This window comes from Panthera uncia, chromosome B1 (assembly GCF_023721935.1).
Source record: "Panthera uncia isolate 11264 chromosome B1, Puncia_PCG_1.0, whole genome shotgun sequence".
Lineage (NCBI taxonomy): Eukaryota > Metazoa > Chordata > Mammalia > Carnivora > Felidae > Panthera > Panthera uncia.
Window position 1 is genome coordinate 127,463,115 of NC_064811.1, and position 23,792 is coordinate 127,486,906.

Genomic DNA, 23,792 nt, shown 5'->3' on the forward strand with positions numbered 1-23,792 from the left:
GTCCTTTTTTTGTTTTAAGGTTTATTTATTTACCTTAGAGAGAGCGCGTGCTCGAGCACGAGTGGGGGAGGGGCAGAGAGAGAGGGAGGGAGAGTACGTCAAATAGGCTCCGTGCTCAGAGCTGGACTCTGGGCTCTGTCCGACCAGGGCGAGATCATGAAGTGGGTCACACCAAGAGTTGGATGCTTAACTGACTGAGCCACCCAAAGCACTCCATCTAACTCAGCTCTTATCTGATAAGGAAAAATGGAATATTTACAGAACTTTTCATAAACTTGTGCTTTGACCTACAGGGGTGTGCTAACATTAGCCATTTAATTAGCTTCATTGGCATGGAAATGTGCACCAGAATTGGTTATGTTAAAACAGTCTTGTGTTAAGGCTGCAGGCCATTTCATTGCTGCTGTCTCAGAGTGACTACAATGGACTGTGTGTTAATAATACTGCTTTAACTCTACTTTTCTTGTTTGTCCCATGGTTTTTTGTTTTCCTTGCTCAACATGACCAACACCCTCTCCCAACCACCACATCTAATGCTCATTACCTGAGAAAATAGAAAATATTTCTGATTTTATTTTTTGTATGAAAATCTCTGCCTCCGTTACTTTCATTCCTTTTCAAATTGATAAATTAGTTTGCCTTAATCATGAGTTATGCGTGGGGTCCATGGTCTAGAAGTCTGTAACTTTCAGGGGTCTTCCTCATCCCCACCTTTAAAGTATGTGCAGTTTTGTTTGAATGCATTTTGGAGGGAGGTAGGGGGGATTGTCCATTTTAAAAAAACCAAATTCTTAAGTACATAACCTCCAGATAGATTAAAAACTATTCCTTAGTGTCTTGTTTAAGTTAATGACAACTTTTTTTTGTGGAGCTTTTTATTTTTTCAAACTGTAGATAGCTTGTATTGGGAGAGTAGAATGCAGAGATTCTAGGCATTAAACTGAAATTTCTTAACTACTTCAAAACATCTGCGTTTCTAAATTCCTTCCTAGACCTAGAGAAGGAAGTAAGACTGCCTGTTTACTTAGTTCCTGATTTGTGGTTTTGAGGTTTCTTTTTAGGGATAGCTGTTTGTGGCCAATGCTGCGGAGATCCAATGGGTTTATAAGTTAATGTGTTTATTATTATTTAATACGTATTAAATATCACCATCCTGCTTGGTACAGTTCAGAATTAAAAAATTACATTTTGGCTATCCTATGCTTTCATTTTCTTGTTTTTTACTTGAGGCATTATTTTAGACTTTGGCTTTGCTAGGAATGGCAAATAAGATGGTTTAGTAGTGTGGTTCATAACTTTTGGTATGTTGCTGCTTATCTAGTCATCCCCTTTCCCTCTATTCTATATCAAGTATTTTAATGATTGTTCTTTCATGTAAAAAAGTTAGTATCCCTCCAAATGTAGTACGAGTTTAGAGTGTGTACTTGAACTTACCGATTTGGTTGCCACATGTTTATTGGTTGAGGGTTGAAGTAGTAAAATGTTTGACACTTGCAGAAACCTATACAGCTTGTCATAAGCTCATGCGCAGAGCAACTAGATTCTTCTCACAAAGTAAGAGAACTTCCAGCTGTCTAGCATCCTCACTTGGGGGAGAAGAAAACATAATTTCATAAAGAGAGGATTATGCTAAATTAGCTTCTTTCTAAAAAGGTAATGACAGAGTCAGAAGATAAGTTATATCTGACACCATACCAACAGTTAACATTTGTTTGCTTACTATGTGCCGGGCCTTATGCTAATTGCTTTATGTGATTATCTCATCTAATCCTCACAGCAACTTTTACAGCGTGGCTAAAATCCCCATTTTTATAGATGAAGAAACTGAAACTAAACAATTAACTTTGGCAGAGGCCAAAGGAATCTGCTCAAAATTACACTGATGGAGCCAGGATTGAACCTAGTAGTAGACTAGTCTAGTCTAGACTGCTTCTGCTGTGTTTCCGTTACATTGTTTTTGGCATGACTTCGGGATATCTCACCTGATTTCTCTACCATCTGTTAAGAAAAGAATATGTTTTCCCTTAATAATCTTCAGTAGATGAACACCTTGTTGAATGTCCTATCTAAAAGTATGACCAAAAGAAATGAACTTGGAGAAAGCTTATGGAGTGTTATTTGGTAGAGTTTTCCCATCAGGATGGATATAAATCTGTGTGTATATGGAGTGTATGTGCATTTATGACATGAAGAGTGGTAAATGAGAAAAAGGTTTTAAGTAATAAACTTGGCTTTGTGAGATTCTGGAGGTATAAATACATTTGAGAATGATCAATTTGGGATGGAGAAAGGAATAAACTCAGGATGAAGGAAAGAATAAGAATAAATTCAACAGGGAATTTAAGATATTTTGGCCATGTATGAAAAAACTAACAATGTATGTACACACTGGAAAGAGTAGTTCTACATAATGAAAGATGATGATTTAGGGACCATGACAGTCTAAAACTATGCAGCAGCTTTAGTTCTAGGATGTATGAAAAAGACTATAAAACGAAAGAATCTGAAAATAATCTTGTTATCTTTGGCCTACTACCTTTAGGCAAACATGGAAGCCACCAAATTCTCAGATTCTTGCAGATTCTCAGCTGTTTTTTACAAAAGTATATGTTTTCTTTTTCCTTTATTCTTTTTCTCTTTCTCCTATCTCTGATTCTCCTCTCCTCCATGACTTCTAAACCTTTGTCTTGTGGTGGTCATAGATAGGTGTTACTGGAAATTGCTCTAATCTTTTGTGAAAATATGGCAAAATCTTTGCCATATTCTCATCTAAGAGTTTTTTATTTTGTTTCATTTTTGAATATCTCTGATAGCATTGGACTAAACAGCTCCTTGATCTTCTTTAGCCCTTTAGGGAACTGCGAGGCACTGTTTTTGAAGCAGGATCGTAAGAACAGTGGAACTTGTGATGAAGCCTAAGTCATACAGAGGAGAGAGTCGGTTAGCCAACTCCAGTTTCTGCTAGCATGCGATAGTATTTTAGAGCAAGGCTTCCAAATTGTTCTGCATCATGGCACACATAGAAAATGATTATATTTGTAGGGCAGACTATATTCAGGCTCTCTCTGGTTCCCTGAAGGCTGAGGGGGCAGTCAATGTTTCAGCACATCTGTAATTCATTCTCGGCATGCTCGTTGGAAAGCTTTGTCTGGGACAAGAGGAATATGTTACTCTTTGTTTAATACCTTCTGTTTATTTAGCATGTAATAATTTACAAAGCACTTTCATATACTCAGTTTTATATACTTTCATATACTCAGTTTTCATATACATAGTTTTATTCTAGCCATATCAAGTGGATATGATAATATTACCATGTTAGAAATGAAGAAATTGAGATTTTAGCTAAAGTGCTTTGTATAAGGTCACACACCTAATAAGGGATGGAGTTCAAATCCCAGGTGGAAAGAGTCCCTAGGGGTTAAATCAGTGGCATGTAGCCTCCAGGATGGCCAGCCCCCTATCTGTTTTGTTTGAGTGCTACTACCTTCAGGGCATCTAGAGCAGTGCTAAGTCCATAATAGTTGTCGTTTATTAAGTGCTACTTTGGCTAGGCATTATGCTTTATAGATACTGTATATTAAGTATTCTTATTTTCTGTTAACAAATGAAGAAACAGGTACAGAAACCAGCAGAAGTAAGTAGTCCAAGGTCACCGGCGCTGTAAAAGGAGAACCACAGACTCACAATCGCAGTTGTTCTACTCCAAAGCTTATACTCGTTTCATGATAGTGACTAAATGATTTCATGACATTGTGGGGTACAGATTGGGTTCCAGTTAAAGTGTGTGACATTAGTGACAAAGGGTGATGGTAATAAAGGGAGACAGGCGAGTGGACTGTGTTTATTTTTGGCAGGTTCAAGGTTGAGTTCTAGAGATAGTGGCTGTCTAAAAGGATTTCCGAGGTGTTTGGAGATGGGGGTGGGAGAGAACAGTAATGTGATAAAACTCAGAGAATAACTTGGGCCATTGTGCTACAAGTACTTCTAACAAAAGGGTTAAAAATACAGATCCTCTTCAGATATGAGTAAATGTTAATTACAGATTATTTCTTAAAGATAGATGTACAGATTATTTTTATTTTGTTCTTTCTGTATTTCCTAATTTTTCTATGTGGCATATTAATTACTTTTAAAATTAAAAATATGTTTAATTTTACAAGTAATATATATTCTTGAAACTAAAATTCGAACAATGTAGTGGGCAGATGGAATGAAAGTTTCTAGTGCTCTAATCCCTCTATCACCCACAACCACTCACAGTTAATTTGCAGGGTAGTTGTTGGGGATTAGATGAAATAGATGAAGAAGTTCTAAACCAGCTCTAATACTGTAGCCACTAGCCACGTGTGGGTATTTAAATTGGTTAAAATAAACTAGGATTAAAAATTCAGTTCCTCAGTCACACCAGTCATATTTCAGGTGCTCAGCAGCCACATGAAGCTAAGCGGCTACTTTATTGGACAGCACAGGTATAAAACATTCCCAACAATGTTCGCCAGCCGTGCTAAAACCTTAAAATACTGCATGATTAGTGACATAATTACTGTACTATTGAACCAAGATTTTAAAAAACTCTGTATTTCCCGTGGTGCCTAGCAGTTTTCGTTTTAGCTGATGAAATATTATTGCCATGTTCTCTCTCAGCTTTTGTTTTAATTAAATCCAGATGGTCAAAGTCTAATGTTTTTCTTGGATATTTGGGGATTATAGTTAGCTGCTTTTCTAGGCTAAAGACAACAGCTTTTCTAAGGGTGTGTTTTCGATCTCCTCTGTGCTCTAGGCCTGTATATCTTGCTTCCTTGTTGGCACCCTCTGTTGAATATATTAAAGTTCTCTCAAATACAATATGTTTACAACTAAATTGATTTCCCCCTCACTCCCACACAAAACAAAACAAACAAAACAAATGTTCATTTTTCTTTGCTCCTTATTTCAGTGAGTGACTCTATTATCTTTCCAGTTGTGCAAAACAGAAAATTAGGAGTGATCCTTAATAACTCCCTTTCCCAGTTACTGTCAACAAGTTTTATTACTCTTACTTTTTGAATATCTCTTTTTTTTTTTCATAAAAATTCTTTTTAACGTTTATTTATTTTTGAGACAGAGAGAGACACAGCATGAACGGGGGAGGGGCAGAGAGAGAGGGAGACACAGAATCAGAAGCAAGCTCCAGCCTCTGAGCCATCAGCCCAGAGCCCGACGCGGGGCTCGAACTCGCGGACCGCGAGATCGTGACCTGAGCTGAAGTCGGACGCTTAACCGACTGAGCCACCCAGGCACCCCTTGAATATCTCTTGAATCTGTTTACGTCTTTCCATTTCCACTGCTACCACTTTAGTTGTTACCATCATCTTGCCTGAAATTTCTATAGTAGCCTCCATTCGTCTCTGCTCACTTCTATTTTGGCCCCTCTCTAATCCATTATCCATCCTGGAGGCATAGTGGCTTATTTTGAAACACGCATCTGATTGTCACTTTTCTCTCCTCCCCAATCTTTCTACGACTTCCCATTGCTTCTAGAATAAAAATAAAACTCCTTAACAGTGCTTAACTCATCCTTGCCCTCCAGCCTCATCATTTACCATGTTCTGCTTAACTCTCCACTTCAACTGTGCTGGCCACCTTTTAGTCCTTTGTACTTGTCTTGATCCTTGCCATTACAAGGCTCCTTATTAGCTCCTAACTATCCTTCACACTTCAACAGAAGTTTTGTTTCCTTAGGGAATACTCTAACCACCCAGATCATACATTTACCACAGTTACAGTTTACATTTTGTGTGTGATTATATGCCTCCAAACTCCATGAAGATAGGGACCAAATCTTACATTCTTTTTTGGCTTGTTCTTAAATCCCTATCTTCTAGCTCAGTACCTCATGCCTAAATATTGCTTGAGTTTCCAAGTATATAGTATTAAAGATTTCAGTTCATGAAGTTTTAGACTACAGGATTTTGAATATAACTATTTTTAATATAGTAGTTAAAATAGTAGTTAAATTGAGTTATACTGTTTCTTAAGTGTATGAAAAATCTTATTTTAAGTTTATATTAATTATTAAAAACTATAACATATAACAGTATTCTTAGATTATTTTATAATAAGCTCTTATTTTAGAAAAATTTTAGATTTTTAGAATTATTGCAGATAATGTAGAGATTCCTGTATACCCCATGCCCAGCTTCCCCTGTTATTAACATACTGCATTAGTGTGGTACATTTGTCACAATTCATAAACCAATATTTATATGTACTAATGTTTGTTCAGATTGCTTCAGTTTTCTCCCAATGTCCTTTTTCTGTTCCAGAATACCACATTAGATTTAGTTGTCATGTGCCCTTTTGGTTTTGACCAGTTCTCAGACTCCTTGATTTTGATTATAAGTTGATAGTTTTGAGAGTTACTGGTCAAGTATTATGTAGACTGTCCCTCAATTGAGATTTGTCTGGTGCTGTTCTTAGGATTAGACTGGATAATATGTTTTTGGGAGGAAGACCCACAGGAATAAAGTGACATTCTCATTATATAAAGAGTAAATATTATCAGTGGTTGTTGTTGACTTAGTCCCCTGGCTTGAGATTGGGTTTATTAGGTTTGTCCTCCGTAAAGTTACTCCTTCCCCAACCTTTGCATATTGTACTTCTTAGAAAAAAGTCACTATGTGAAGTACATGCTTAAGAAGTAGAGAGTTATATTCCACCTTCTTAACAGTGCAGTATGTACATAAATTTTTTGGAATTTCTTTTGCAAGGGAAATTTGTCTCCTTGTCCTCATTTGTTATTTAGTCATTTATTTACATGAATATTGTCTCGTGGATATTTATTTTATACTTTGAGTTATATAATCCAGTAGTACTTTATTTTGTTGCTTAGATTACTCCAGCTTTGGCTATTGGGAGCTCTTTCAGTTCGTTTTTATATCCCTTTGACATATCCCTATCGTTGTGAGGATTTTGTTGTTTGGTTTGTTGTTGGGATTTTTTTTAGCACATCTTTACTTCCTGGCACTACAAGATGTTCAGGCTCATCTTGTATATTTCCTGCCCCAGGCCTAGACTCAGCTATTTCTCCAAGAAGTGCTGGTTCCCTTTACTGGAGAATGGTATTAGAAACCAATATCTGGGCGCCATGTGTGCTCATTCTGGCTGCAGTTGCTTCTAAGAAATATACACCAACTCATGTAAATACGCGTATCTATAAATTTTTCTATATGTTACTATCTGTGTCTGTGTTTAAGCTGTATTCTTACTTTATTTATTCTGAAGCTTTTTTCCACTGAAAAAAATATTGAGGGGTTTACTTTATATAGTTTTGGGAATTTAGTTACAGAATTAAAGTAACTCCCCAGTTCTTTCGGTTCTTGGTTGGCCTCACTGCTAATATTCTGGAATGCAACTAGTTATCTTGAAGAATTCAGGAAGTACTTTAGTTTTGAGACTCTTATCATTTTACTTCTCATTAGTTTCTCTGAAACACAATCTAAATGGGGAAAATAAGACTTTCCCAGTTAATTTTATTACTTGGTTGAAAGTTAGTAATGATGGTGGAGATGGGAATAGTTGAATATTGATTTTTATTTATTATTATTATTATTTTTTAAGTTTGTTTGTTTTTAGTAATCCATACACCCAGCATGGGGCTCAGACTCATGACCCCAAGATCAAGAGTTGGATGCTTTTCCAGCTGAGCCAGCCAATCACCCCTGAATATTGATTTTTAAATTGTTTCCCATTATTACCTGTAATGGGAAATTAACTATATTTTGTCAAAGCTTTCTACTTTTGAATTGTCTAGACTGATGAGCAATGCAATCTTAACTTATCACTAAAAGGACTTGTAGGTGTATGGTAAAATAGCTTTTACAGATATGAGATAATTGTTGACATAAGGCAGCAGCATAATGTAAATGATTCGTTATTATCTTATTTCCTTTTATTTAGTTATACTTATGAAAGGGAATGTAATTGTACTTTGAACATATTGTGTTGTGAACCATTTTTAGTTCAATATCATTTGCATTAGATAGTAGGGAAAAGGATTTTTTCCTTACATTAAGACTACTGTCATAAAAAAGAAAATTAAATTGTTTTGACTACAGCAGAAAGCTTCTGTATTTTAGATGTTATTTTTCAACTCGAACACATGTAGTTACTTAATGTCACTATATGTTTTAACTAAGTTTTTTTATTGTAAGTTAGTTCAACTTTAAAATTAGTATTAAATTATGAAATTAAAACAAGTCTTTCCATTCTGTTTATTCATAAGCGAGAAAAGCTAGACATATTCTAATAAATTCCATCAAGAATGAAAGAAATAGAGTAACTTTCTTTAATATTTAGCCTGGTAACCAGTCTCTGGAATATCAGCAATACAATAGTCTAAAGAAACTAAGCAAATTTAAATTAAAGAAAGCCCAGGTTTTGCTACTTTTTGCTTTCAATTTTCTGTATTTACCTCCTTAGCATTGTCCTTATCTCACCAGTTCGAACTCCTTGGTCACATATATTAATAATTATTTATAGTATTTCTCCAACGTTTTTACTAAAGTACCTCTAGAAGGAAGTATCCCTCTTCAGATGTTTCTTTCTCCCCCCCCTCCCCCCAGATGTTTCTTTGGAGACACATATTTTATTACAAAACTTCAAGAAATTTCTTGGAAGACTTATGTATATTGTTTTATTCAAGTGAATTTTGTTTTAGATCCCATAATATTCTAGTACTTATTTTAATAAAAAGAATGTAAATTCTCATTCCAATATGATGTGCCATGTTTATCCTGTTTAACTCTGCCCTGTTTCTATTTGCCTTCCTGTGCCTTGAGCACACCGTTTCAGACTCTGTGTGGTATGTGAGTACCTTAATTTGAAAATTCAGGGTTTCTGTTTAACAACATCATCCCATACATACATCCTTTAGTGTTAGACTTCTAACTTCTAGTCTTTAACTCATTGGAAACATGGAGACTGTAAATGTAGTTTTTTCTTTTCTGGCGTCCATAGAATCTTCTATTTCCTCTTCCAGTATCCTGGCAAATTTGGTACCTTCTGGCCTCTCTTTCTTGGGTCCTTAGGAAGAACCTAAATGCAATTAAGTATTATAGGGTATAGAATTCTCCCTCATTGAATTCTGGTTAAAGTTCTTATATAAATTCCCCTTGGATAGATCTAGTTTATTCAGTTTATAGAAATTAAAATATGATTTTAATAATAAAATAAAAAATAATCCCAGACAGTTGGATGAATTATAAACTTCGGGTGATATTATTTAAGCACTTTTTCTAGTGCTCATTAATAATTCACGCCAAAGGTCATTTGTTCTTAACACTCCTTAGTTAATGAGTACCTCTGGCTGATTTATAGAATCAGAGCCCCAGAGATGACCTGAAGCATTTTTGGCCTGCAGTAGAAATTTGCTTAAGAGGCTTGAGCATTAATGGTAGTTTTGAAAGAGTAGCTTATCATTCTATTTTGAAAACAGTTTTTAAAGATAACTGAATATGTGTAAAGATCAAAAACCATGTATCTTAAACAGTACAAACTAGAAGTCATTAACTTTTTAAATCTTTTTGTTCCCCATGTATATTAGTTATCAAACTTTATGAACAAACTTCTAAAAAATAAATGTGAAGTAGGTCAGAGCATTTAAAGAATATCAATAAAACACAGATTATTTAGTACCTATCTCTGTAATTCTCAGAAATTTGATTTCCTGTTTCTCTCTATGTCCAGGGTTATTTGACCTTTTCTTCAGTTGGATGATAATGATATATTTTCCTAATTGATGCTACTGATTAATACAGAGAAGCCGATGATAACTTCTGTTTCATAAGAAAGTAGAAGACAGTGAAAGTGAATTGCCTTAATTTTCTTCTGTTTTCTATTCCACTCTTTGCTATCTCCAGGGGTTCCTTCCTTTCCTTCCTCCTTTTCATTCTTCCCTCAGTGGAAGAGGTTTCCTACTTTTATCTAAGGGTAATTCCTCAACCTTTGTTCAGAATTTCTTTCCGTTTTTAAAAAACTAATTTTGATCTAATTTTAGACTTGCAAAAATAGTGCAGTTTCCTTAGATTCTTCACCCCACTTCCCTGAATGCTAATATCTTACATAACTATAATTATCAAGAATAGGAAACTAACATTGGTATCATATTATTAACTAAACTACAGACCTTATTAGAATTTCACTAAATTTTCAGTTGTCTTTTTTTCTGTTCCAGAATCCTATCTAGGAAACATGACACTTTTAAAGAGTATTGATCAGTTATTTTGTGGAGCATCCCTTAGTTTACGTTAGTCCAGTGTTTTCTCATGATAGGCCTGAGCTTATGCATTTTTGGCAAGAATATCACAGAAATGATGTGTCCTTCTCAGTGCAGTGTTTCAAGGGGATTATGATGTTATATCTTACTACTGGTAATTGCTTGATCACTTGGTTAAGTTATATCTGTTGAGTTTCTTCACTACAAACCATGATTTCCTTTACTGTCTTTCCCTTTTCAGTTCGTAAGTACCTTGTGGGAGATACTTGGAAATTATGTAAACCCTGTTTCTCCTCTCTAACTTTTGCCTTCTAATTTTAGCATCTATCAGTGGATCTTGTCTGCAACATTTATTACTGTGGTATTTGCCAGATGGTGATTCTGTTTCCCTCTTTTCTATGTTTATTAATTGAGACTTTGTCATATGGAAGTATTGCCTCTTTACCCCCATTTACTTATTTATTTGGCTATTTATATCAGTATGGACTCATTTGTCTTAATCTATGGGTCTAAATACAGTATTATCATAAGTTATTTTGTTGCTCAGTTTGTTCTAGCATTGGCCTTTAGGGGTTCCTTCAGGTTGGTTCCTGTATTCTTTCATTTCCAGAAAATGTTCCAGACTCATCTTGTATTTTCCCTGCTCCAGCCTTAGAATCAACCAATTCTTCTAAGAGTTACAGTTCCTTACTGAAGAATGGTATTTAGGGGGGCGCCTGAGTGGCTCAGTCGGTTAAGCCTCCGATTTTGGCTGAGGTCATAATATCACAGTTCATGGGTTTGAGCCCCATGCCGGGCTCTGTGCAGACAGCTCAGAGCCTGGAGCCTGCTTTGGACTGTGTGTGTGTGTGTGTGTGTGTGTGTGTGTGTGTGTGTGTGTCTGTGTGTGTGTGTGTGTGTCTGTCTCTCTGTTCTTGTATTTCTTTTTGCTCTAATGAACAGAAACATGTATTTTCTTATATTCCCTTTGTTCTTACATGAAGGTAGTATACCTATAAGTGTTTTTGGGCTTTGTGTTTTTTTCACTTAACAGTATGTCCTGGAAATCACTCCATATCATAGAGATCCTCCTCATTTTTTTAATAGTTGCATAGTACTCTATTCTTTGGCTGTGCCATGGTTTATTCAGTCACTTTCCTATGTATAGACACTTAGGCTGTTTCCAATATTTTACATTTATGAAGAATACTGCAATGTCTATGTCTTTTTGTATTGCTGGAGGTATATTCCTAGGATGGATTCCTAGAAATGAGATTGCTGGGTATAGCAGTAAGTGCATATGTGATGATGATCTTAGGCATCACTAAAGTTGCCTCCAGAATGGCTGTGCCAATTTGTATTCCCATCAGCACTGTATGAAAGTCCCTGTTTTTCCGTACTTCCTCACGAACGGAAAGTTTTGTTATATTTAAAATTTTTTTGCCAGTCTGGTAGGTAAGAAATGGTTATCTCGGTGTTGTTTTAACTTGCATTTCTCTAATTATGAGTGAATTTGAACATTTTTATATGTTGGAGGGCCGTTTTAATGTCTTTCTGTGTGTGTGTGAATTTTCTGTTTATGTCTTTTTCCTGCTTTCAATCTGACTTTTGAGTTTTTTCTTTTTGTTTTTAAGAGTTCTTTACAGTAGTCTCCCTTTATCTGTGGGGGATACATTCCAAAACTGCCAGTGGATGCCTGGAACTGGGGATTGTACTGAACCCTTTATATACTGTGCTTTTTCCTACACATACATACCTATGATAAAGTTTAATTTATAAACTAGGCACGTTAAGAGATTAACAACAACAATAATAAAATAGAACAGTTATAACACTATATGGTAATAAAAGTTTTGTGAATGTGGTCTTTTTCTTTCTCTCAAAATATATTATACTGTACTCACCCTTCTTCCTATGGTAATGAGAGATGATAAAATGCCCATGCGATGAGATGAAGTTGAAGTGAATGATGTAGACACTGTGATGCAGTGTGAAGCTGTTATTAATTTTTTGACAACATATCAAGAGGAGGATAATGTGCTAATCGACCATAGTTGACTGTAGGGAACTGAAACACAACAGACTAATATCCCTAATATGTACAGTCGTTTTCCTTTAGCTGCAATTTTACTTTCTCCAATTCAGTTACCCAAGGTCGTTACTGGAAATCATGTTGAGAAAATCTCCCTTAGTTCCCTTTTCCTTGAGTACTGAAAATGGATGTTGCATTTTGTCAAAAGATCTCTCAACATATGTGAAGAAAACTGTGTTTTTTCCCTTAGGTTTAGGAATACAGTATATAGTAATAGATTTCCTAATTGAGCTAGTTTCGTATTCCTGGGATAAATCCCAATTGTTCATGTTGTATTATTTTCTTAATGTGGTATTGGGTTCGGTTTACAAACTGAAATTGTAAAATTGTTCCCTCCAGTGTATTTCAAAAGTAAAAATTTGTTTCTTTGCATTGTAATACCTAACATGGTATCTTGTAATTATTTCTCTCTGTCTCCTTGATTAGATTCAGAGTACTTGCAGACCATGAATTCGATTTTACTCTTCTTTCTCCTTAGTGCCTAGAAGAGTTCTTCATGTATAGTTGGCATTCTATAAATGTTGTTGCATAACTTAGAAGCAGAAATAACTCAAACTTTTTATTTAATGAAATCTGGGTATAGTGTTTCACTTCGAGAATGAATAGTCATGTCTGTGTTTATCAATATGAAAGAGCACTGGCCAGGGAGGTAGAAGAGGTCTGAGTTCTAGTCTAAAACTTTGGTTTTATGTAGGCCATGAATAATATTTTTGCTTCAGATATCTTGTATATGAGTTTTTCATCTGTCAAATCAAGTTGATGTTCTTGTCTTTTAAATTTTGTTTCATATCTAAAATGTTTTATGAAATTATTTTTTAATCATTGAGGTATATGTTTTCACATTCTGCATAAATACTTTTTCTCAAATTTTGTTGTTAGAATTGTTTACCTGTTATAATCAATAGATACTCATGTGATTGTCATTTTGCAGAGCACATTCTGACCGCAAATAAATTATGTTACAGAATATTTATAAGAATATCACTGAGATTGTACAGCTTTTTAAACTAAATTATTTAATGTGTGCTTAACACATTTTACTTTTAGGTATGTCTGACTGCAACAATGATACTACAACTCATGGTGCATCTAAACCAGGCACAGAAGAAGTCAAGTCTAATTCTGAGGTGATTGGATGGTATTTCTATGGATTTTTGAAATCAGCCCATCTCAATCAGTTTCACACTGTCCAGATTGACTCAGTTGGTCTAAACATGGGCCTTTCTGAATAAACTCTTACACACATAGACACAGACACAGTTAAGGAGTGGGAAGAGAGAGATTCCTTCATAATGGGAAATTATTATTTGCCTTCGGCATCTAAAATTCTAGAGTATATTTGTTACATAAAGATGAATGTAAAAGTTGGGGTCAAACTATAGTTGTTTATTTTTTATTTTTTTAATTTTTTTAGAGTGAGCACATGAGTGGGAGAGGGGCGGAGGGGGAGAGAGAGAGAGTTCACGCTCAGCACGGAGCCCGACACGGGGCTCAAACCCACGACCCTGGGATCATGACTTAAGCTGAAATTGGGAACTGGGTGCTCAACGAACTGAGCCACCCAAGCGCCCCAAACTATAGCTTTTACTATAAATATGAAATGAGATTTCTGTTGAAATAATACAGTAATAGGTTCATGTTTGAGCTTGTCTACTCCTGTCTACTCTCTTTGGTTAGGTACGCATTAGAATCCAAGTGTAGAGTTAAAAAAAAACAAAAACCTGAGTTCTGGACTTAACTTTTGACTCACTGAATGTGAGTCTATAGTGATAAGACAACCGGCCGTGTGGGATTTTTTTGTTTTTGTTTCTTTTTGGAAGTTCTACAAATGATTCTAACCACTTTGATGGTTCAGTGAACCACTAGCTCATTAGATTAAGGGAAGAGATATGAAAAAGTTAGTTTTATATTGAATTCAAGTTATCAGATGTTTTTTGAATACCTAATACTAGTAAAGCCTTCAGGTTTATAGTGTTTGATGATTTACAGAGTAGCACTTTTATATTGTCCCATTTTGAACGTTAGAACAATTTGGTATCATTCAGTTAGGTATTAGAACAACTATTGTTTTCCCCATTTATTTGTTAAACATACTTAACTTTCAAAGAGATAGTGACTGACTCAGAGGAATTGGCAAGCCTGGAACACTACATGGAGTCTGAACCAATTTGCCATCAGTATATGTGCACAATGCTAGATGTAGTGTGTCTTCAACCAAGCCAAGATACTGTGAGTCTGTGTGAAAGCTTTAATGTAGGATTTAGAACTAGATACTTTACTTTTAGTCCAAAAGTCAAAGATGAGTTCTGGTTGGCAAAATATGTGTTATCTAGGGGAGGATTCAAGATTCTTTGTGATTTAAAATAGTTTGGCTATTTACTATTTGTGAAAGCAATGTTTTAATTACGTTTAGTTCAGAGAAACTAGGAAATTATGTATGCTGTATTTATCTTAACTCATGGATTTGATTTTTATGATCAGATCTCAGAATCTATACTGTTGAGAGATGATCAGAGGAGGTTTCATGCATGTGAACTACAGGAAGGATTGGCAGCCCAGCCAATAAAAGGATTCATAAAAAATGAAAGTGTTGTGTTTGTGGTTTACCACTGTGAATTTCGTCTATGTGAATGTCACTCACATAGATGCTAAGCTAGAAATTTCTTGCTTAATAGAGAGTTAATCCTGGATGACGATGATTTGAAGGAAACCACTGCCATGTAATTGTTCTGAAAATTTAATATATATTAACATTAAGATCCATGTTAAGCATTCCCTGCATTTTTAGCCATACCCATTGTGCACTCTTCACAGGGAATATTGTAATTTTTTTAAAAAAGATCAGGTGTGTGAGTATAGTCTGAATTTATGTCCAAATTTAATTTAAAAATACTGTCTGAGTTTACAGTTCACCAGTGTAGGATTTAGGGGTTTATTTGGGGTTTAAAATTCCCCTTTTAGGGGCGCCTGGGTGGCTCAGTCGGTTAAGCAGCAGGCTCCGCACTGGCAGTGCGGAGCCTGCTTGGGATTATCTTTCTCCTCTCTCTCTGTCCCTCTCCACTTGCAAGTTCCCTCTCTTTCTCAAAATAAATAAATAAACATTTTTAATTCCCCCTTTATTAGTATAATACTGACTTGAACCTTTTTTTTTTCCAAAGTCCATGATGAAAACATTTTCAGGGGTCAGATTTGCTTACAAGAATTTTTCTTGTGGGGTGGCTCAGTTGTTAACGCATCCAGATTTTGGCTCAGGTCACAATCTCATGGTTGTGAGATCCATGCTGAGCATGGAGCCTGCTTGGGATTCTCTCTCTCCCTCTTTCTCCACTCTGTTCGATCTTTCTCTCTCTCTCAAAATAAACATTTTTTAAAAAAGTTTTCTTTTAATATATTGCTGTGTATATTATGGCTGTGAACTTCTTAAATGTTCTATGTATCAGACTTTTCAGTAATTCAGACTAATCTTCAAGTTTAGCACATCACTGGTGGTCAGTTTGATGAATGAATTAATTTTTACTCCACTGCTATAAATGATATATTAATATTTGTTTCTTAGGAATAGAATATGATGACATGGGTGATAGTTTTTATTTCTTCAAAGGCAAAACAAAAAAACAAGGGAAAAACTCCAGCTTTTTGAACTGAGCCAAAAGCATTGTCAACCCTGGACAAGAAGAGACATAAAGTTCATTTAGGTTCTGTAAGGTGAATCGCCTTGCTCAGGCTCGCTCAGCTAGTTCAGCGAGGAATCCAGGATGCTCATCAGTGATCATAAAAATGCTTTCTTCTTCTACACGTAATTTTTTTTTAAGTGACATTAGCTTTTCTTTTTAAGTTAAAAAAGGAGAAGAAAACATGGGGTTGGCTTGCTTTGTACCCTAGTCCAGTCTTGATTAGAGCAGATGAAAGTGGATTTTGTTCTTTGCGTTTTTAATATTTAAACTTTATACCTGGAAATGTGTTTAAACTGCTGCTTCTCTATCTGTAGGCACCATTCACTGAGAGTCTGTTGGTGCCAGATACCGTATGGTGTTTTACGTATTTATTATTTCATTTAATACCATAATAACCCTGTTTGCAGTTGAGGTTTTCTCCCTCATTTTACAGATTTAGGCAACAAAGACCTGAAAAGGCTTATACAGCTAATGAGGAACAGAGCTGTGATTTGAACCCAAGTTAATTAAAGTGAAAAATAGAAGTAAATTTAAGAAACTAAATAGGGGAAAAATTACTTAAAGGTAGAAGCAAGGATATTAGGAAAACAAGCAAATAAGATGTATTTTTAACAACAAAAAGGGAAAGAAAAGAAAAATAGTTCTGTTAGGTATTTATTAGTGTGTTCTAGGATTATTGCCAGAATTACTCTTTTTCTGTCTGCTCTTCAATATAGTAACACTAATACGTATACCAGTTTCTAATACCCAAAAAACATACACAAATAATTGCATTTTTCTTTTACATAAGTAACTCAGAGGTCTAAAAAGGAAATACAGATCCTGCATTCTAATTTTTTTTTTAATTTTTTTTTTTTAAGGTTTATTTATTTTTGAGACAGAGAGAGACAGAACATGAATAGGGGAGGGGCAGAGAGAGAGGGAGACACAGAATCCAAAACAGGCTCCAGGCTCTGAGCTGTCAGCACAGAGCCCGACGCGGGGCTCGAACTCACGGACTGTGAGATCATGATCTGAGCCGAAGTCAGACGCTTAACTGACTGAGCCACCCAGGCGCCCCGAGATCCTGCATTCTAGGTACATGTTGATTAATAGAGGAAATTTAAAATAAATAAAATGTAGAATAATAATGCCTGTAGAGTGGTACAAATAAAGAATTGTGGCAGTTCAGAGGAGTATCAGCCAGGAATATCAGCACAAGTGGCATTTTGAACTGAGTTTTAGTTTTATAGTGTGGGTAAAATTTGAGCATATGAGTGATGATGATCACTGCTTGAGCAAAGGCATAGAGAAGGGAAATTGAGAGACATGTATGTGGAAGTGTGAATAATTAAGTTTGATTTAATAGGGTAAGCATAATTGGTGGAAAAAAGATAGTCCAGATCATGGAAGGATCTTGAGTGTCAAGAGGACAGCTTTTATGTTGTAAACATATTGGGGAGGGAGACATGTTAAACATACGCATAAATAATTTTATAATTTAATATAGTCTTTACTGCTATAAAGCAGGCTAAAGGGCTAATGAGTGATGAAAACTGAATTTGCATTAGTTGGTCAGGGAAGGCCCTTCTTAGATGATGTTTAAGCAGAAACCTGAATGAGGTGAAGGAGAATTGCGTGAAAATCTGGAAGTATGAACTTTCCAGAGAGAGGAAAGAAGGGCAAAAATAAGATTGATGTGTTTGAGGGACAGTGGTGAGGGCTTTGTGGCTGAAACTGAGTGTCAGTGGGGAAAGAGTGGGAGGAAATGTGGTTCAAGTGGTGGCTGGCAGCTGAGATTGGCTTGATGTAGAAAAGAGAATGACAGGAGATGAGAAAGTTGGGGGAAGGTTTGAAATGCAGTGTTCAGGTAGCACCTGGTTGAAAATATAAGACAAATTAGGTATTGATACTAATATATTAAAACATTTTTTTAAGGAAAACTTGCAACATATGAAGTAAAGGTTAAATAGTAAATGAATTCCCATATGTTCATCATCCAGATTCAATAATTATCTGGATTTTACCGCATTTGCTTTATCCATCCTTTTATCATAGGTTTGAGGGTCATATTCCCTTTAAAACCATGAAATCTCTGAGATAGAACAAAATAAAAAAGAACAAGGTTACAAACATTAACATCTGGATTCCATTTCAACTGTCTTGATATTGGTCTGTTTAGAAAAGTGTAGTTAGCAAGGGGAGATGTGCTGGCAGGTATTAGTGTTGATGGACCTATTCCAGTATTCATCTTGTTGGAGCCGAGCTGAAACCAATGTGCTATAATTATGACATCTTTATATAAAATAGCATTTTCAGTTTTCAAAGCAATTTCATATTTGATTCTTATGGTATATAGGTGAGGTTAATAATCTCATTTTATGAGGAGGAAATTGAAACTTAGGAATATTTATAAACTTATAAAAAGGGGCAAAGCTGGTCCTTATGTCCACGTTTCCTGATAGGTTGGGTAGTTCTCGTGAAACTTCATGCAGGAGATTTATTCACCTAATATTTTTGAACTATGTTAACACTTTATAATAAATACATTAATCATTTTTAAAAGAAGGTCATATTTTTACTAATACAGAAGGAAATTTCAAAGACTATTTGAATTATGAGTTTAATATAATTGCTTTCTCTTTTTGTAGGCAAACAAAAATGTAAATAATTTCATCTAACACAGAAGGCATTTGTGCTTTTTGGTATTGGAACAAAGTATGGTCTCTCTTGACATGCATAATTACCCCAGTAAACACTGGGACCTTCATTGTCTGAAGCCATAACTAGAACAATTAGAGTTAAATATTTATGGCTACTTTTTCTTCTTTCACACTGTTTACTTTTTTCATTGCTCTTTTGTCTCAAATTGATTGAAATTAAGAAGTTAGTCTTTTAAATTAGAAGAAAATATAGCTACGTGATTGAACAACATGTCTATTAAATATATGCATCCAGTGATCTGAGCACTGAAAATATTTCACAGTACTTTTTAATGAATTTTCAAATAACTTTTTTTAAATAATAGATGTAAGAAAGAATTGGAAAAGCTTTACGCTTATTACTGTATCACTTTATTTTTGCTTGTTCAGTGGTCAATTGGAATAAAAACCAATGTTAAATGTGTGTGTTTTAGAAGATATAGTGCCTTGTATAGTTCCAGAAGCCTAAGGCTAAGACAAGTTCTTTTACATCTTTTTTAGAAAGTTTCTACCTTGTTTCTAAGCATTGTAGAAATTAGGCTTTACCATTAATAAGGTAATAAATTGATAACAACAATTAATTGTATTTCCAGTATGCCTTCTCTTTCCTTATTAAAAGGTAGATTTTTGGGGTGCCTGAGTGGCTCAGTCAGCTAAGCATCATACTTCAGCACAGGTCATGATCTTGGAGTTCATGGGATCAAGCCCCGTGTCGGGCTCTGTGCTGACAGCTCAGAGCCTGGAGCCTGCTTTGGATTTTGTGTCTCCCTCTATCTCTGCCCCTCCCCCACTCATGCTGTTTATTTCTTTTAAAAATAATAAACATTAAAAAAAACTTAAGCTAGATTTTTAGTCTGGGTGAATTTTGGTGTATGTTGTATCTTTTATTTTCCATAGGGTGTTCGCCTATAAATGTTGACTGTCATTTGTAAGGCCTTTTTAAATGTTAGTGTCAAGGTATATTTTTAGAATTTGAAAAACATAAGTTGTACCAGAAAAAATTACATGAGGAGCTTTTTTTCTTTTAGCCTAGGTTTTCGGTAACCACAGAAGAGGTCATAGACTGAAAGTTGAATTGACAGGGAGAAGAGTTGTTGTGCATCCTGAGTGTGAAGATGAAGTTATTTGGTTGCCTAATTGACCAAGTTGGAGATCGTTAGAGGAGAGAATGGTATGAGAAGCAGCTGGAGGAGTAGGTAGGGGTCAGACAGTAAGCAGTTTTATGAGCCATGTTATAGCTCTTATGGTGTTGAAAACGTTTGCTGGAATGATGGACAGTGTTAAGTGGTTCAGCAAAGGAGGGCATGGGGGGGAGTAATTCTCCCCCCAGTGCAGTTGGTCTCATGCTTTGGAATGGGTTATTTCTATGACACTAAAGTGAGTAAGTATTAAGACTAGTGTACGAAGCAGTTTATAGCATCAAGCTGTTTATAGAGTCTTTCATCCTTGGCACTGTGACATATTTGGCTGGATGATTTTTTATTGTGGGGGATTATCCTGTGCATTGTAGGATGTCTAGCAACATCCCTGTCCTGTCCCTTCAGGATGCCAGTAGCACACCATCCTCAGCTATAAGAACCAGAAATGTCTCCAGACATTGCTAAATATTTGGGGGAGGGGGTGTGCAGTTCAGCCTGGTTGAGAACCATTGAGTTATCAGGATCATTGATAACACATACATATTTTCTGGCAGTTGATGCCATTTGCAGTAACAGACTTGGTATCCTGAACCTCCTGATTCACAGATGTCCTAGCTTAATTCTGCATTTGCCCACAGTGAGGAGTAGGAAGTTCCGGGGTACAGCTGTCTCTAGGGCTCTGGTGTTAGCAAAAGACAGTGCTAATGATGTAATTGGAGGCTGATGCTTCATTCATTCTTCAGTTGTTGGAAATGAGGGTCAGGTAAAGACAGTGCTACTCTTTAACTATGCATGATGGTACGGAAATAGAAGAAACAACAGTACGAGTTGTCAACATTAAGAAAGCAGTAGGTTTGACCCACATAAAAACCTGAATGCATATACATTGGTTGGCATGGCCCAATGATGTATTTCAGTCACCTTTGGAAAGGTAGTGTAATGTAGAGGTTGAAAATGAAGTTCTTAAAGCCAGATTTGAATCCTAGTTCATCACTTGCTAGCTGCATGTTATGAAGCAAATTTCTTAATCTTTCTGTTTTCTTACCTGTAAAACAGGAATAATAATGGAACCTATATTAGAGAGTTGTGGGGTTGAATGAGATAATGCACATAGAACAATTAGAACTAAATCAGTTAATATAATAATATAACACACACAACACACATAATATAACAAAAACACAATAGTGCCTGACACATGGTAAGTGCTCATTAAATGTTAGCTCTTAATATTCTTGTGGGCTGTGTACACAAGAGGATACGTTACTTAAATTCCTTAAGTTTCCTAGTCCTCAGTTTCCTCATCTGTAAAATTGGGAAAGTCTCCTCTACCTCCCAGGGCACCTTTGAAGGTTAAATGAAATAATTAATGTGAGGTGCTTAGCACAGTACCTGGCACATAGAAAGTAGTCAATAAAGATCAGGTTTTCAGTTACTATTGTTGTATTAGATTAGGGAGCCATGGCTATCAAACAAGTTTCATAGCATTCTAACATTCTGAAAACTTTCTAGACCATTTCATAGTTTTCACTTGATACTCAGAAACATTCACAAAGATATTCTAAGACCATTTTCCGTTATTCACTTATGCAGGTCTGATGTCAGGGTCTTATGTTGCAAGCAATGAAACCAACTCCAACTCACTTACATGGAAAAGACATTTACTAAGAGGACATGAGGTAGCTTACAGAATTGTCAGAAAGATTGACAAATCAGTCTCCAGGCTTTGTGCCTAGGACTATGCCCAAAATCATGGTCCAGCACTGTTTTAGTGGGGGTACCAGTGCTCTGCCATTGCCTAGCAACAGACAGCAGCTTGCACTGCCAGTACCTCTAGCTATGGTGCCTGGATGCTGCCACGAGTGCTATGGCCTCTGCTGACCCAGAGTTTGATCTTGCTGCAAGTTACGGCTACTCCAGAGTGAGTTCCTGTTGTCCCTCTTTCTTTTTATTACTGGTTTCTGATTCTAGGTCTGGGGCAATTGCCTTCGATTTGACAGAACCTAGGTTTATGGCAGTGCCAGCAGAGCTTGGGAAATAAATAATAACTTATATGGCACTTCTTGTATGCCAGGCACTCTTCTAAGTACTTTATATTTATTTCATTTTATTCTCACAGCAGTGCTACAAAGTAAGTACTATTATCATTTTACAAATGAGGAAGGAGAACTTCAGAAATTTGCCTAAGGTTACATAGCTAGTATGTGGAGGAGCCAGGGATTGAACCCAAGTAATCTGGATCCAGATATTTGCTTGATTATCTGGTATTTTGAGTTTTTATATAAGAAGACACAGGCTCTGCCTTTCACCAGCCTTATCACGTGGAGGCTTTCCCCAACATTGGAAGCAGGCTGTGTCTGGGCAGCCAAATGAATGAGATATATACAATACTTGACTAAAGTCTGATTTGGCAAACTGATTATTGCCCCTATTGCTGATTTAAAAGATCTAGAAGGAGGGACACTAGATCTGAGAAACAGAGGGTTTTTTTTAATCTTCTGCCATTTATTAGATATTCTCTTAGAAAGCAAGTGCTTATGATTTTCAGACTGGCTTAAAACGGGGACTATATATCCGTAAATGACACTTAGGACTTGGCAGTGATTTTTATAGTGAGAGGGTATTGGTCTAATACATTTTTGTCGTGGAGACATATTTTGCAAAATGACAAACTTCATTTGCTATTAGGTTGTAGAACTGTGAGTCAGTCCTTATAAGTGGGTACTATGATAAGGCCATAAACCTCCCCCACCAGCTTGGGCTCTCTGGGTGGATTTGGGGCTAACAGGAGAAATGGATCCTCTACCATTAGGCATGATAGAATGGAATTTTACTCTTTCTTTGAAAAAGAAAATCAACAGTTTATTGAGATAAAATTTCTGTATAATAAATATGGAGTCTGATGAGTTGTAAATATGCAGTCTGATGAGTCTGATGAGTTTTGGTGAATGTATAAACTTGGGAAACCATAATTGTAATCAAGATACAGAATGTTTCCATCATCCTCAAGTTTCCATGTCCCTTTGAAGTCAGTCCTCCCCTCTCCTACCCTTCTCCCAAGGCAACAGCTGATCTGTCATTATAGATTAGTATGTTCTTAACTCCTATATAAATAGAATCATTTGGTATTTATTCTTTTGTGTCTGGCTTTTTTTGGCTCAGCATAATGTTTTGAGATTAATCAACAGTTACTGCATACATCAGGAATTCATTCCTTTTTATTGCTGAGGAATATACCATTATATGTATATACCACAATTTGTTTATCCGTAACCTGTTGATGGACATTTTTTCCTAGTTTGGGGCTCTTATGAATATGCTCATAAAAGTCTCTTCTGGATGTTTAATTTCTGTGGTGAATGATTAGAGTCATATGGTCAAGTGTGTATTTACTTTTATACGAATTTGCTAAACATTTCTCCAAGTGAAGTACTTTTTTACATTCCCTCCAGCATTGTATACAGATTACAGCTACTCTTTACCAACACCTGTCAGTCTTCTTAAACTTCAGCCCATAATAGTAGGTATTTAGTAGTATCTTATTATAGTTTTATTGATTTATTTTTTAGAGAGAGAGAAAGGGAGAGAGAGCGTGCATGCACGTGTGTATGTGAGAGCGAGTGGAGGAGGGGCAGAGAGAGAGAGAATCCCAAGCAGACTCCACACTCAGCGAGGAGCCTGACGCAGGGCTCTATCCCATGACCCTGACCCTGGGGTCAAGACCTGAGCCAAAATCAACAGTCGGACACCCAACCAACTAAGCCACCTAGTCGCCCCTTATTGTAGTTTTAAATTGCATTTCCTTGATGATTAGTGATGTTTCATATATTTTCTTTTGTGAAGTGCCTGTTAGAAGTTTGGCCATATTTTGAGCTATTCGTCTTGGTATTACTAAATTGTAAGACTCATTTATATATATATATATATATATATATATATATATATATATTTTTTTTTTTTTTTTTTTTA

General features: G+C 35.9%; 2 protein-coding genes across 6 annotated transcripts in view; one reads left to right on the forward strand and one right to left on the reverse strand.

Annotated features, from left to right (window-relative positions):
* FBXW7 (F-box and WD repeat domain containing 7) overlaps positions 1 to 23,792 on the reverse strand; it is a 512,478-nt gene that overhangs the window by 435,037 nt on the left and 53,649 nt on the right. The gene's annotated exons all lie outside the window — the stretch shown is intronic.
* ARFIP1 (ADP ribosylation factor interacting protein 1) overlaps positions 1 to 23,792 on the forward strand; it is a 127,514-nt gene that overhangs the window by 1,072 nt on the left and 102,650 nt on the right. For 3 of the 5 annotated variants that reach the window (XM_049632306.1, XM_049632303.1, XM_049632302.1), the window contains exon 2: positions 13,377 to 13,456. The exons of the other annotated variants lie outside the window; for them this stretch is intronic. In XM_049632306.1, coding sequence (XP_049488263.1) covers positions 13,379 to 13,456 — 78 coding nt within the window. In that variant the 5' untranslated portion in view covers positions 13,377 to 13,378. The remainder of the gene's footprint in view (positions 1 to 13,376; positions 13,457 to 23,792) is intronic. 5 annotated transcript variants of the gene reach the window in all.